Source organism: Heterodontus francisci, chromosome 38, assembly GCF_036365525.1.
Source record: "Heterodontus francisci isolate sHetFra1 chromosome 38, sHetFra1.hap1, whole genome shotgun sequence".
Classification (NCBI taxonomy): Eukaryota; Metazoa; Chordata; class Chondrichthyes; order Heterodontiformes; family Heterodontidae; genus Heterodontus; species Heterodontus francisci.
In genome coordinates, this window is record NC_090408.1 from 43,338,366 (window position 1) to 43,353,509 (window position 15,144).

Below are 15,144 nucleotides of genomic sequence, written 5' to 3' on the forward strand. Positions count from 1 at the left end.
CGGGTGCTCCGGTTTCCTCCCACAAGCCTAAAAACTTGCAGGTTGGTAGGTAAATTGGCCATTATAAATTGCCCCTAGTATAGGTAGGTGGGAGGAAAATATAGGAACAGGTGGGGATGTGGTAGGAATATGGGATTAGTGTAGGATTAGTATAAATGGGTGGTTGATGGTCGGCACAGACTCGGTGGGCCGAAGGGCCTGTTTCTGTGCTGTATCTCTAAACTAAACTAAACTAAAGTGTACCATATGCCTTTTTCACCACCCTATTAACCTGCCCTTCTGCCTTCAGAGAGCTGTGGACAAACAGGCCAAGGTCCCTTTGTTCCTTAGAACTACCCAGTGTCAGGCCATTCATTAAATACTTCTGTGTCACATTACTCCTTCCAAAGTGTATCACTTCATACTTTTCAGCGTTAAGTTCCATCTGCCACTTTTCTGCCCATTTGACCAGCCCGTCTATATCTTCCTGTAACCTAAGACACTCCACCTCATTGTTACCACTTGGCCAATCTTTGTGTCATCCGCGAACTTACTGATCCTACCCCCCACATAGTCATCTATGTCATTTATATAAATGACGAACAATAGGGGACCCAGCACAGATCCCTGTGGTACGCCACTGGACACAGGCTTCCAGTCACTAAAACAGCCATCTGTCATCACTCCCTGTCTCCTACAGAGAAGCCAATTTTGAATCCACCTTATCAAGTTACCTTGTATCTCATGTGCATTTGCTTTCTTGATAAGTCTCCCATGTGGGACCTTGTCAAAGGCTTTGCTGAAATCCATGTAAACTACATCAATTGCACTACCCTCATCTACACACCTGGTCACATGCTCAAAAAATTCAATCAAATTTGTTAGGCATGACCTCCCTCTGACAAAGCCATGTTGACTATTCCTAATCAAATTTTGCCTCTCCAAGTGGAGATAGATTCTCTCCTTCAGAATTTTCTCCAATAGTTTCCCTACCACTGACGTGTAATGTCTTTCCTGTAATGTGGTGACCAGAACAGTACGCAATACTCCAGCTGTGGCCTAACCAGCATTTTATACAGTTGCAGCTTTACATCCCTGCTTTTGTATTCTATACCTCGGCCAATAAAGGATAGCATTCCACATGTCTTCGTCACTTTATCTAGCTGTCCTGCCACCTTCAGGGACCTGTGGACATGCACTCCAAGGTCTCTCACTTCCTCTACCCCTCTCCATATCCTCCTGTTTGTTGTGCATTCCCTTGCTTTGTTTGCCCTCCCCAAATGCATTACCTCACACTTCTCCGGATTGAATTCCATTTGCCACTTTTCTGTCCACTCAACTAAACCATTGATATCATTCTGGAGTCCACAGCTATCCTCTTCACTGTCAACTCTACCAGATACACCAGTTCCCAGATATCTATTGTTCTTGGCAAACTATCTCAAACTCTGGACCAAATTGCAACCATGTAATTGCAACAAGATATCCAGTATTGTAATCAAGAATGTATGCAGACTTACATGATATATGTAGTTTATATGTAGTTTACTGCCTTGTAGTTATTCCTGAACAAACAATATTATTTAAGTAAAAACAAGAAATGCTGGAAATACTCAGCAGGTCTGGCAGTGGAGAGAGAAGCAGAGTTAACATTTCAGGTCAGTGACCCCCCTTCAGAACTGGCAAATATTAGAAATGTAAAAGGTTATAAGCAAGTAAAGCGGGGATGGGGCAAGAGATAACAAAGGAGAAGGAGGAGAAGGGGCGGCACAGTGGCGCAGTGGTTAGCACCGCAGCCTCACAGCTCCAGGGACCCGGGTTCGATTCTGGGTACTGCCTGTGCGGAGTTTGCAAGTTCTCCCTGTGTCTGCGTGGGTTTCCTCCGGGTGCTCCGGTTTCCTCCCACATGCCAAAGACTTGCAGGTTGATAGGTTAATTGGTCATTATAAATTGCCCCTAGTATAGGTAGGTGGTAGGGAAATATATAGGGACAGGTGGGGATGTGATAGGAATATGGGATTAGTGTAGGATTAGTATAAATGGGTGGTTGATGGTCGGCACAGACTCGGTGGGCCGAAGGGCCTGTTTCAGTGCTGTATCTCTAAACTAAACTAAACTAAGGTGTAGATAGGACAAGGTCACAGAATAGCTGACCAGAAGGTTGTGGAGCAAAGGCAAACAATATGTTAATGGTGTGTTGAAAGACAAAGCATTAGTACAGAAAGGGTGTTAACGGACTGAAAATTGAACAGCCGCAAGTACAAACATGAAAAAAAACAGTGGGTAAGCAAACTGAACAAAGTAAGATGAAACAAAATAAAATAAACACAAAAAAAAGGAAAAAGAAAAAATAACTAAAAATAAAAGTAAAATGGGGGGCCTGTCATGCTCTGAAATTATTGAACTCAATGTTCAGTCCGGCAGGCTGTAGTGTGCCTAATCGGTAAATGGGATGCTGTTCATTGAGATAAAAGCAAAATACTGCGGATGCTGGAAATCTGAAACCAAAACAAGAAATGCTGGAACCACTCAGCAGGTCTGGCGGCATCTGTGGAAAGAGAAGCAGAGTTAACGTTTCGGGTCAGTGACCGAAGAAGGGTCACTGACCCGAAACGTTAACTCTGCTTCTCTTTCCACAGATGCTGCCAGACCTGCTGAGTGGTTCCAGCATTTCTTGTTTTTGTTGCTGTTTATTGAGCTTGTGTTGATGTTCACTGGAACACTGCAGCAATCCCAGGACAGAGATGTGAGCATGAGAGCGGGTGGAGTGTTGAAATGGCAAGAAACCGGAAGCTCGGGGCCCTGCTTGCGGACTGAGCAGTGGTGTTCCGCAAAGCGGTCACCCAGTCTGCGTTTGGTCTCCCCAATGTAGAGGAGACCACATTGTGAGCAGTGAATACAGTATACTACATTGAAAGAAGTACAAGTAAATCGCAGCTTCACCTGAAAGGAGTGTTTGGGGCCTGGGATAGTGAGGAGAGAGGAGGTAAATGGGCAGGTATTACACCTCCTGCGACTGCAGGGGAAGGTGCCATGGGAAGGGGACGAGGTGGTGGGGGGTAATGGAGGAGTGGACCAGGGTGTCACGGAGGGAATGATCCCTTCGGAATGCTGACAGGGGAAGGGAGGGGAAGATGCGACTGGTAGTGGCATCACACTGGACGTGGCGGAAATGGCGGAGGATGATCCTTTGGATATGGAGGCTGATGGAGTGGAAAGTGAGGACAAGGGGAACCCTGTCGCGGTTCTGGGAGGGAGGGGAAGGGGTGAGGGTAGAGGTGTGGGAAATGGGCAGGACACGGTTGAGGGCCCTGTCAACCATAGTGGGGTGGAATCCTCGGTTGAGGAAAAAGGAAGACATATCAGAAGCGCTGTCATGGAAGGTAGCATCATCAGAGCAGATGCGTCGGAGATGGGGAAACTGGGAGAATGGAATGGAGTCCTTACAGAATGCCTCCAGTAACATTCTGCTGAAAAAATTAAAGTATACATGACATTATAGTGTAGAAATTGCTGCCAGTGAAAGTATTTTCACTGTCAGGAACATGTAGTTTCTAGACCCTAGTCCAGCACGGTTTTGTTTCCTTTATTTGTTTTTGTCTTGTGCTGTAAGCAGAGAAGTTGTCTTGAATTGTGTTACGAGCTCACAGGACAACAGTCTTGCTTGTACTGTGTCTTTATTGAACTGCCATCTGATGGATGCCTGCAGTGAGCGCCTCATGGTAGACATCACATGACTACGGCAAGCCAGAAGGCAAATTACTACAGTATTGCATTTCTATCCTGAACATCCCACTTTTCATGCATTATCATTTACACTTTAGAACATAGAACAGTACAGCACAGTACAGGCCCTTCGGCACACGATGTTGTGCCGAACCTTTAACCTACTCTAAGATCAAACTACCTACCTACCCTTCATTCTACTATCATCCATGTACCTATCCAAGAGTCGCTTAAATGCCCCTAATGTATCTGCTTCTACCACCACTGGCAGCGCATTCCACGCACCCACCACTCTCTGTGTAAAGAACCTACCTCTGACATCTCCCCGAAACCTTCCTCCAATCACCTTAAAATTATGCCCCCTGGTGATAGCCCTTTCCACCCTGGGAAAAAGTCTCTGACTATCCACTCTATCTATGCCTCTCATCATCTTGTACCCCTCTATCAAGTCACCTCTCATCCTTCTTCGCTCCAATGAGAAAAGCCCTAGCTCCCTCAATCTTTCTTCGTAGGACATGCCCTCCAGTCCAGGCAGCATCCTGGTAAATCTCCTCTGCACCCTCTCTAAAGCTTCAACATCCTTCCTATAATGAGGCGACCAGAACTGAACACAATATTCCAAGTGTGGTTGAACCAGGGCCTGATAGAGCTGCAGCATAACCTCGCGGCTCTTAAACTCAATCCCCCTGTTAATGAAAGCCAACACACCATACGCCTTCTTAACAACCCTATCAACTTGGGTGGCAACTTTGAGCGATCTATGGACATGGACCCCAAGATCCCTCCATTCCTCCACACTACCAAGAATCCTGTCTTTAAGCCCTGTATTCCGCATTCAAATTCAACCTTTCAAAATGAATCACTTCACACTTTTCCAGGTTGAACTCCATCTGCCACTTCTCAGCCCAGCTCTGCATCCTGTCAATGTCCCGTTGCAGCCTACAACAGCCTTCCACACTATCCACAACTCCAGCAACCTTCGTGTCATCGGCAAACTTGCTAACCCAGCCTTCCACTTCCTCATCCAAGTCATTTATAAAAATCACAAAGAGCAGAGGTCCCAGAACAGATCCTTGTGGAACACTGCTGGTCACCGAGCTCCATGCTGAATACTTTCCATCTACTACCACCCTCTGACTTCCATGGGCCAGCCAATTTTGTATCCAGACAGCCAACTTTCCCTGAATCCCATGCCTCCTTACTTTCTGAATGAGCCTACCATGGGGAACCTTATCAAACGCCTTGCTAAAATCCATATACGCCACATCCACTGCTCTTCCTTCATCAATGTGTTTTGTCACATCTTCAAAGAATTCAATAAGGCTTGTGAGGCATGACCTGCCCCTCACAAAGCCATGCTGACTGTCTCTAATCAAACCATGCTTTTCCAAATAATCATAAATCCTGTCTCTCAGAATCCTCTCCAATAATTTTACCACTACCGACGTAAGACTGACTGGTCTATAATTCCCAGGGTTATCCCTATTCCCTTTCTTGAACATGGGAACAACATTTGCCACCCTCCAATCATCCGGTACTACTCTAGTGGACAGTGAAGACGCAAAGATCATCGCCAAAGGCGCAGCAATCTCTTCCCTCGCTTCCCGTAATATCCTTGGGTATATCCCGTCTGGCCCCGGGGACTTATCTGTCCTCATATCATTCAAAATTTCCAGCACATCCTCCCTCTTAACCTCAACCTGTTCGAGCATATCAGCCTGTTGCACGCTGTCCTCACAAACGACCAGGTCCCTCTCACTAGTGAATACTGAAGCAAAGTATTCATTTAGGACCTCCCCTACCTCCTCGACTCCAGGCACAAGTTCCCTCCACTATCCCTGATCGGCCCTACCCTCACTCTGGCCATCCTCTTGTTCCTCACACAAGTGTAGAACGCCTTGGGATTTTCCTTAATCCTACCTGCCAAGACTTTTTCATGTCCCCTTCCAGCTCTCCTAAGTCCATTCTTCAGTTCCTTCCTGGCTACCTTGTAACCCTCTAGAGCCCTGTCTGATCCTTGCTTCCTCAACCTTAAGTAAGCTTCCTTCTTCCTCTTGACTAGCTGTTCCACATCTCTGGTCATCCAAGGTTCCTTCACCCTACCATCCCTTCCTTGCCTCATCGGGACAAACCTATCCAGCAGTCGCAGCAAGTGCTCCCTAAACAACCTCCACATTTCTGTCGTGCATTTCCCTGAGAACATCTGTTCCCAGTTTATGCTCCCCAGTTCCTGCCTAATAGCATTGTAATTTCCCCTCCCCCAATTAAATATTTTCCCATCCCGTCTGCTCCTGTCCCTCTTCATGACTATAGTAAAGGTCAGGGAGTTGCCCAAGTTGCCCACGATGTACACATCTATTGGCATGCATTAGCAGTTCATTATTCTCGTCAGTCTCTGCACACGCATTGCACACATAGGCCTGGATTTTGTTCTCTCCCAGGCGTTGGGTTCCATGGCAGGGCGGCCCGCCATGGACCTTGACGCGTGAGGGCCCGGCCCGATCCTCACAGCGGCGGCGAGGCTCCGTGGTGGCCCCCCCCTCCCCATACCGCTGGGCAATGGGACCACAATTTCAATATTCAGCTCAATAAAATTATTACATTTAAATAGACTTATCTGTGACCTTGAGGGCCTGCCACAATCTTCGGCATGGCGGCTGGCACTCCCGCGCCTTCAGATCCCCATCCGGGGAAACATGGCACCACACTGGGTACTCCGGTTTCCTCCCACAAGCCAAAAGACTTGTAGGTTGGTAGGTAAATTGGCCATTATAAATTGCCCCTAGTATAGGTAGGTGGTAGGGAAATATAGGGACAGATGGGGATGTGGTAGGAATATGGGATTAGTGTAGGATTAGTATAAATGGGTGGTTGATGGTCGGCACAGACTCGGTGGGCTGAAGGGCCTGTTTCAGTGCTGTATCTCTAAACTAAACTAAACTAAACACTGGTGGGGAGGGGGGAGGAGGTAGGTTTGTCAGTGTGGAGGGGGAGGAGGGATGGGGTCAAATATATGTAATGGGTGCCAGGGATGGTGGGAAGAGTTGAACCTTAAACTTTGTGCAGTTTGGAGGGCGGGGTGAAGGTCAGATGGAAAAGTAAGCGTTTGGGGGTAGAGTTATTGTATTTGCTATTGGGGCATTGGAAAGGGGCGTTAGAAATTTATTTATTTAATTTTATGGGGTAGGACTTTTAAAATTTAAATTAGGCGGCAGGTCTGGCTGCCCTTTAAAAAGGGCACCAGTGCCTGCGCACAGGCAGCTGATGCCATTGCCGGAGCAGACATCTGCCCCCTCCATGAGATTGGGCAGGGGCGGGCTGCCCTGGCTATTTAAATGAGCCGTCGTGCTTGAGATTGTGGTGGCTCTTTGGCGTGCGGCCGGGCCGCCATTTTTTGAGCTCGCCGCCGGACTCTTAAACTCCAGCCCATAGTCTTTTGTTTTCCAGTAACATTCTGCTGAAAAAAAATTAAAGTATACATGACATTATAGTTTAGAAATTGCTGTCTCTTAATGGTGCACATGCGCATTGACGTTGGCTGTTCATCTGGGTGATTTTTCTTCTGCAGGAAGTGTCGTTCCTGTGTCACTTCTTGTTGCCGCGGTAACTGTTATTCCATTTTCGTTGTTGGGGTGCATTGATCTGTGGTCTGTGCAGATGGTGAGTTCACATCTTCCTGATTGGTTTGTACCCTGACTGGCTCTCCAATGCTCAATTCTGGCAATGGTTTGGCAGTTTTGTCAAAATGAAATTTGGCTTTCTGCTGTTTCACCTTGATTTTGTTACTCACGCCTGTTATTGTTTCTGGCTTCAGTAGCTTTTTTGCTATTGGAAGAGTAGTTTGGGTACGGCATGATATTAGTCTTTGTACTGGACTGCTTTCCATGCCTTCAGGAGGTGTGTTTCTCCATTTGGAGATTGCCTTGTCTACATCTATGCTGGATTTGCTTGATTTGTTTATGATTCCTTTGGCGGTTTTCACTGCTGCTTCAGCCTTTCCATTTGACTGGGGATAGTGTGGAGATGAAGTATGGTGTTGAATTTCCCAATCCTTTATGAAGCGGCTGAATTCTTCACTCATGAACTGAGGGCCATTGTCGCTCATCACAATGTCTGAAATCCCGTAATGACCGAAATGTGCTTTCAGGCATTCTACAATCTCACCGGTAGTCGTTGAAGTCAGCTGGTCTACCTTCCAGTAGTCAGAATAGTAGTCTACAGTGGCTAGATAATCAGTTCCTGCGAGAGTGAAGATGTCTACTCCCAGCTTCATCCATGGTCTGTCTGGGATGTCATGTGTCATCAGCGGCTCTTCAGCTTGGTACTCGTTACACGCACAGCGCTGGCTGTTGTGGTCCTTGATTTCATTGCTCATATTTGGCCAGTAGAGCACTTCTCTTGCCTTCCTCAGACTTAAGTCAATTCCTTGGAGGCTTGCATGGATGTGCTTTAGCATCTCTTCTTTCAACTCCTTAGGGATAATGACTCTATTTCCTTTGTACATGATGCCATCTTGGGCTGTCAATTCATCTCTGTAAGCCCAATACTCTCTTGTGACCACAGGAGTGTCCTTGATACTTTCAGGCCATCCTTTCATCACTACTTCTTGCAACACTTGGAGAATTGCATCTTGTTGGGTAGTTTGCTTGATTTGAGCATGTCTCTGCTGGGTTGATGACTTCCAGAGCATGTCGAGCTGCAGCTTCACATTGGATCTGGAAGATTTCACACACTGTCATAACATTCTCTATTTTCTTCATAGGGAGTGCCGCCCTCGACAGCATGTCAGCGATGTACATCTGTTTCCCTTGCTTGTCTGTCACGTCCAGACAATACCTCTGTAACCGGAGTAGTATTCTTTGCAGACGCTTTGGAGCAGATAGTAGCGGCTTGAGGAAAATGCTTTGACGTGGGTTGTGGTCGGACTCGACTCACTTTGTCTCTTCCAAGTAGATATTGATGAAAATGTTCACAAGCAAAGACAATGGCCGGGCACTCTTTCTCGATCTGAGCGTAACTTCGTTCCATTTGTATTAACGCCCTGGATGCAAACGCAACCAGTTGTTCTTGCTGCATTAGGGTTGCTCCAAGTCCTGTCTTGCTGGCATCAAACTGCAGGGTGACTTCATCATTTACGCCCTAGTATTTCAGCACTGGCATTGCCGTCACTAGTTGTTTGATTTTAGTGAACACTGCTTCTTCTGTGCCCCAGTACCACAGCATGTCCTTGATAGTGAGTTGGCATAATGGTTCACACTCCGATGACAAATTGGGCAAGAATTTTGCTAAATAGTTGACGAATCCAACAAATCGTATTGCTTTTACACCTGTCGGTCGCCGCATCACTGCTACTGCTCTCACCTTTTTGAGATCCAGGTGAAAACGTTTTGCTGTCAGTACATGACCTATGTACTTGACTATGGCATCTTTAATTCCAATTTTTTCTTGTTCAGCTGGCGAGCTCTGTCTAGCAGTCGCACTAGATTTTGATCATGGTCAGCAATGGCTTCTTGCATTGTGTCTCCGCATCCATGAAGTAACAGATCATCCACTATAGCTTCCACTCTGGGAAGATCACTATCTCATGCTGTATGTGTTGATACTCCTCTGGAGCTGTGGAAATGTCAAATGGAATGCACAACCATCTGTTTATCCTGAACGGCATCCAGAATGTAGATAGAAAGCTGCCGTTTTCATCCAGATTCACTTGCTAGTAACCATCCTTCGCATCGCGTGAAGATTCTTGCGTTTGCAAGTTGTGGCAAAATTCCTTGGATGGTTGGCAAAGGGTAGTTAGATCTCTTCAGAGCTTTATTTAGATCCTTTGGGTTGACACATACTCTCAGCTTTCCAGGTTGTTTCATTCTTGTCATTGTATTGGGCTCTTAGAGTAATTTGTCCTTTCGGCACTAGCATGGTGCCATCATATTGCCTCAACCTCACTTTCGAGGGCTTCATTTTTGGATTGCTAGGTTGAGCCACTTCACACAGTTCTGTGAAGGTCATGATGTTGCATGAAGCACCGGTGTCTATCGGACACTTGATGTGGACTTGATGTTCTCCTTCTGTAGTCATCATTCCACCAGTCACAAACCATTTATCACCTATCGACCTGACTGAATCAACCTTTTGTATGGTGGAGAGTGATTCGTCACAATTTTTGGCTGATATCTCTCCAGTTGCCATCAAGCCCTTTAGAATAGATTCTAGCATTTTCCTACTACTGATGTAAGGCTGAAAGGTCTGTAGTTCACTGTTTTCTTCTCCCTCCCTTCTTAAATAGGCCGCTAGGCCTGCCTGGAGCATTGGTTCCTTGTCGGCTGCAGGGAGGCTGCCTCCAGGCAGATAAACTGGCCTCCGCCACCTGCAGAGACCTGGAGGCCGACAGGAAAATCCCAGTTGGCCTCCTTTAATTGGCCTTAAGTAGCCCTTAATTACCTGGAACGGCTACTGCACCACCCACCCACCCACCTTCACGAAAATGGTCTAGGGGTGGGATGGAAGTGGGGAACCTGCACGTAGACTGGCAACGCTATTTTTACTGCCCGTCCACCTCCAATCCTGGCCCTGGTGGCAGCTAAAAATCAAGCCCTTGCCATCGATCCTTTGTGCCAGCAGCTCACTAATTGGTGCAGTAGTTTCAATGTGTAGATTTGATAGTTCCAGATTATTTTGCTTGTATAATAAATTAGATGAATTATTTTAATGCTTCCATATGCTTTTCTAATGATATATATTAAGGATATATCAGGTCTACTAATTAAATAAAAGTTCACTTAGTTGTGACAAAACTGTTCTGTTGATTTTGCCATTTCACCACAAAACTTTAGCAGAATTTGCAAATGCTTATGCAGACTTCCCAATGTGTTTTCCATTAGCTGTTAGAATTGTTAAAAGGTCTATACTGGATTGCGAACTTTCTAAAAGCTTGGCCAGAATTATTACCAGTGCTTTGGAGACAGGCTGGGAGGGAGGAGGGTTGGTAAAATGGTGGTGGAAGGGGTCAGGAGGGAAGCCCGACCTGTTCCCGCTGCTAGGGGAATATTCCCCGTGGCAGGAATGGCAGCGGCTCAGTTGCCTGCGGATTGGAGGCAGGCGGCCAATTAAGGTAATTAATTGGCCTATTGACGGTCATTGTACCAGAATGCCGATCTCGGAATGGCTCCCTGGTGCATAGGGAGACCGCCAGCTATATTGAAGCAGCTTCCCAGCAACTTCCCAGGGAGGGGTCTTCCTTTCTGGAGGCTCCATGTCGCATGGAGGGGCCCACCAGCAGCAATGGTCACTACCATGGCTGTGATGCCACCACTGGAGGGCTCATTCCTGCAATTGACAGGGCCTACTTGCCTGGTCCTGGCACATCAATAAATTTTTACGCCAGCCTGTTGGGGGCACCTTGATATGGAGGCACCCTCTAATTCCTCTTGCATCCTCAGCAGCGGCCACCTCTATTGGTGATTGGGCCGGAAGCTCAGAGAGGCAGGCCGCCGTCCTTAATAGAATGATGGTCCAGGCAGTGCCCTCTTAATTGGCTGCTGCCGGTAATATTGCTGCCGCAGTCCCGCCGTTCACCCGCATGAGCTTGGACCTGCATTTGGTCCTGATGTCCGGCCTTGCTGCGTGCTGATAATATTCCAGTTCTTGTTACATAAAACTATTTTAATTGTAAGTTACGCAATGCCTAGACACCAGAAATTTCACAAATAAATATTTCATTACAGAATCAGCTATAAAACAGCTTATCGTCGAGGCCTAAGAACAATGTATAGGAGAAGATCACAGTGCTGCCCTGGATACTATGAAAGTGATGATTACTGTATCCGTAAGTGTTGACTTTCAATTAAGCCTACATTGCTGGACTGTTTATCACCTTCTGTGCCATTTCTTTCTCTACTGAGAGAGTATTCGCTTTGCACTGAATCAGTGGTTTAAACCATCATTCTTCCACAATGCAGAGTCCACACCGCACCAGTACTATATTTCAATGGTTTGTAGTCCATCTTTCATTATGTTTTTGAAATTATTGTGTAAGTCTACGACTGGTTGGTTTCAGTCCTTTTTTTATCTGATCCGATAGGTCTGTCCCTCCCTCACCAGTGCATGTAATTTCCCTTGAAGGTGGTAACCAAACTTGCACAATTATAAATGCTTATGATAGCCTCTATGCAGCTGTATATCCCAACATTTTATTTGCTTCTCCACATTATCTTGACATTGTACACGACGAGCGGAAAGTTAATTCTAGGTCCTTTCTAGTCTCCTGGTGCTAATTCTATTCACGTCAGTGTAGGGATATCTAAATCAACGCAAAAAATTTTTCAATTATATTAGGGAAAAGAGGGTGTTTAGAAACAGTGTAAGTCCTTTGAAAACTGATAATGATGATATTGTCAATGAAAATAAGGAAATGGAGGACATGTTATATAATTACTTTGTGTCAGTATTTACAGTAGAGGAAGAGGTCAGCATGCCATACATCCCATGGAAACACATTGAATCAAGAATGGGTCTCACCAAAATGTTAACTTAACAAAAACAAAATAACAGTAATTAAAAAAGGCACTAAAGAGTGATAAATCCCCAGGATCAGATGGTTTCCATCCCGATTTTGCTTCGATGATGGGATAGAAAGTCGCATATCCAAGTTTCCAGATGACACAAAGATAGGTGACATTGTAAGCCAGAGTTGTCCAACCTACGGCCCGTGGGCCAGGATCCGGCCTGCAGATGTATTTCAGATAAGAGAAATTTTCCATTGTTGTCTTCTTTCAGATCGGCTTTTTAAAATTGTGCTGTCAGTTTCACAGCTGATCGGGAACAACAGTTCCTGAACGTCAGACAGATACCCTGAATCTGTCCGAAGTTCAGAAGCCGCTGTTTCCGATGTCAGCACTGTCAGCTGTGAAACTGACAGCGTGATATTTAAAAAAACTGACCGACCACAAAAGTTGCTGTGCTGAGCATTCCTGCTCCCTGCAACTGTCAGAGAAAGAGAGAGGGGGTCATAGAGAGAGAGAGAGGAACAGAGATGTTGGGGGGGGGGGGGGGGAACAGAGAGAGAGAGACGAAGAGAGAGAGGGAGGAACAGACCCCTTGACATCGGGGGTCGTGGCGGGGTGGGGGTGCAGAAAATGCCTCTGGGAGAGGGCCGCCATGCACCCCGATTCCAGGAGTATCTGGCCTGATATTGCCAGTGGCGGCAAGGCTTCATGGTGGCCCCCTTCGCCACTTGGCGATGGGACCGCCATTAACATATTGAAATTTAATTTAATGAATTAATTACCTTTACCTTTCTACCGTCTATCCCGGTGTGATATTCGTGCAGCTGGCCGAATGTCCGCGCCTTTTGATCCCTGTCTGGGGAACTGAGATGGAACGCTGATGGGAGCAGGGAGGAGGTAAGTTTCTCAGTGCGGGTGGGGGGGAAGCGGGATCAAAGTCATATCATTGATGTAGGGGATGGTGGGAAGGGTTATGGTGTAAAGTTTATGCACTTTGTGGGGAGGGGGAGAAGGTTAGGTAGACAAGGTGTTTTTGTTGGGGAGAGGGCAAGAGATTAATACTATGGTTATCTGGGGGGGAGTTGGGAGATGGACAGAATAAATGTATTTAATTTCTTAATTAAATGTTCCTTTAAATATTTAAATTGAATGGTATGGCTCGAAGTCCTTTAAAAATGGCATCAGTGCCTGCGCACAGGCAGCCCGGCCCCTCCATGTCATCGGGGTTGGGGGGGCGGGGGGGCGCCAGTCCACCCTGGCTATTTAAATGAGCCGCCGCGATTGCGCTTAATATCACGGTGGCTCCGCGACATGCAGCCCACACAGGCGGGCCGCCATTGTTTTTGCCCGCTGCCGATTTCGGTGGCGCAAGTATAAATTTCAGTCCAGAGAGAGAGAGGTGGTGGTGGGGGTTGGGGGGGGGGTTGGTGCAGAGAAAGATGGGGAGGCAGAGAGAGAGAGGGGGAACAAAAAGAGAAAGGGGGGACAGAGAGGGGGGAAACAGGGTGAGAGAAAGGGAGAGAGAGAGTGATCAAGATCACTGCTGACAGATAGACATCTATCTGGAATACACCACATCGCGACAGCAAGCATGCAGGCAAACATTACTACTTATGCAAGCAAAAAAGTGCCAGGTATCTCACTAAATCAGTGTTCAACATAGTGATGAGAAAGTTAGTCAATAAATTCATCTTCTCATTTAAAGCTTCTTCACAAAAATGCACATTTGTTGTTGTTTATTTATAGTAAAATGAAATTTTAATGCCTTTATCTTTCTGAAATTGTCTCTCCAGCCCCCTATGGAAGATAAAAATTGTAATGTGGCCCCTCACGCAAAAAGATTGGACAACCCTGTTGTAAGCAGTGTAGATGGAAGCAGAAAAGTTAGAAAGAGATATTAGTAGATTAAGTGAACGGGCAAAACTGTGGCAAATGGATTTCAATGTAGGCAAATGTGAGGTCATCCACTTTGAACCTAAAAGGGATAGAACAGATTACTTTCTAAATGGTGAAAAGAGAGAAACAGTGAAGTCTAAAGAGAGTTGAGGGCCTATGTACCAATATTCCCTCTAAACTGCCTGGCTGCACAGCAAAAAAGCCAAAAGTTCCTGCGCAGAGTGCACAAGTTGGCCCCTTTAAATTGTTGCACATGTGCAAAAAAATTTAAAGGGGCTGCACACTTAAATTGGCCACGCACTCCGAAAAAAATTAAAGGTAGATTAATATGTACATAGATCATTAAAATGTCATGAACAAGTAGAGAAAATAATCAAAAGTGCTAATGGAATGCTGGCCTTTATGTATAGAGGACCAGAATACAAGGGGGTGGAAGTCATGCTTCAGCTATGTAAAGCCTTGGTTGGACCATACCTGGAGTACTGTGAACAGATCTGGGCACCACACGTTAGGAAGGATATATAAATTGCCTTGGAGGGACTGCAGAGGGAATGCAGTGTAGATTTATCAGAATGATGCCTAATCACCAAGGGTTAAAATACAAGGAGAAATAATACAAACTCAAGTTGCGTTCAGGTTGTTCATCACATGCTTTTGAGATAGTTTCTTAGAGCAGCACATTCTGGAACCAACCAGAGAGCAGGTTATATTAGACTTGATATTGTGTAATGTGACAGGGATTAATTAATGACCTCAGAGTAAAGACACCTGTAGGTAGTAGCGACCACAATATGACTGAATTTTACATCCAGTTTGAAAGAGAGAAGAGTGAGTCCAAGACTAGTATTTTAAACTTAAATAGGGGCAACTATGTGGGCATGAAAGCTGAGCTAGCTGAAGTGAACTGGGTTACTAGGCTAGGAGATAGATCAATAGAGAAGCAGTGGCAGATATTCAAATGGATATTTCAGAATACTCAGGATAAGTATATTCCTACTATAAAGAAAAATTCTAAGGGGAGGACCCACCATCTGTGGCTAAC

General features: G+C 45.9%; 1 protein-coding gene across 13 annotated transcripts in view; it reads left to right on the plus strand.

The window, feature by feature from the left end:
- The window catches only part of megf11 (multiple EGF-like-domains 11), a 568,089-nt gene that overhangs the window by 138,117 nt on the left and 414,828 nt on the right, over positions 1–15,144 (plus strand). For all 13 annotated transcript variants that reach the window (XM_068018269.1, XM_068018268.1, XM_068018258.1 and 10 more), the window contains one exon: positions 11,427–11,527. In XM_068018269.1, the coding sequence (XP_067874370.1) occupies positions 11,427–11,527 (101 nt within the window). The remainder of the gene's footprint in view (positions 1–11,426; positions 11,528–15,144) is intronic.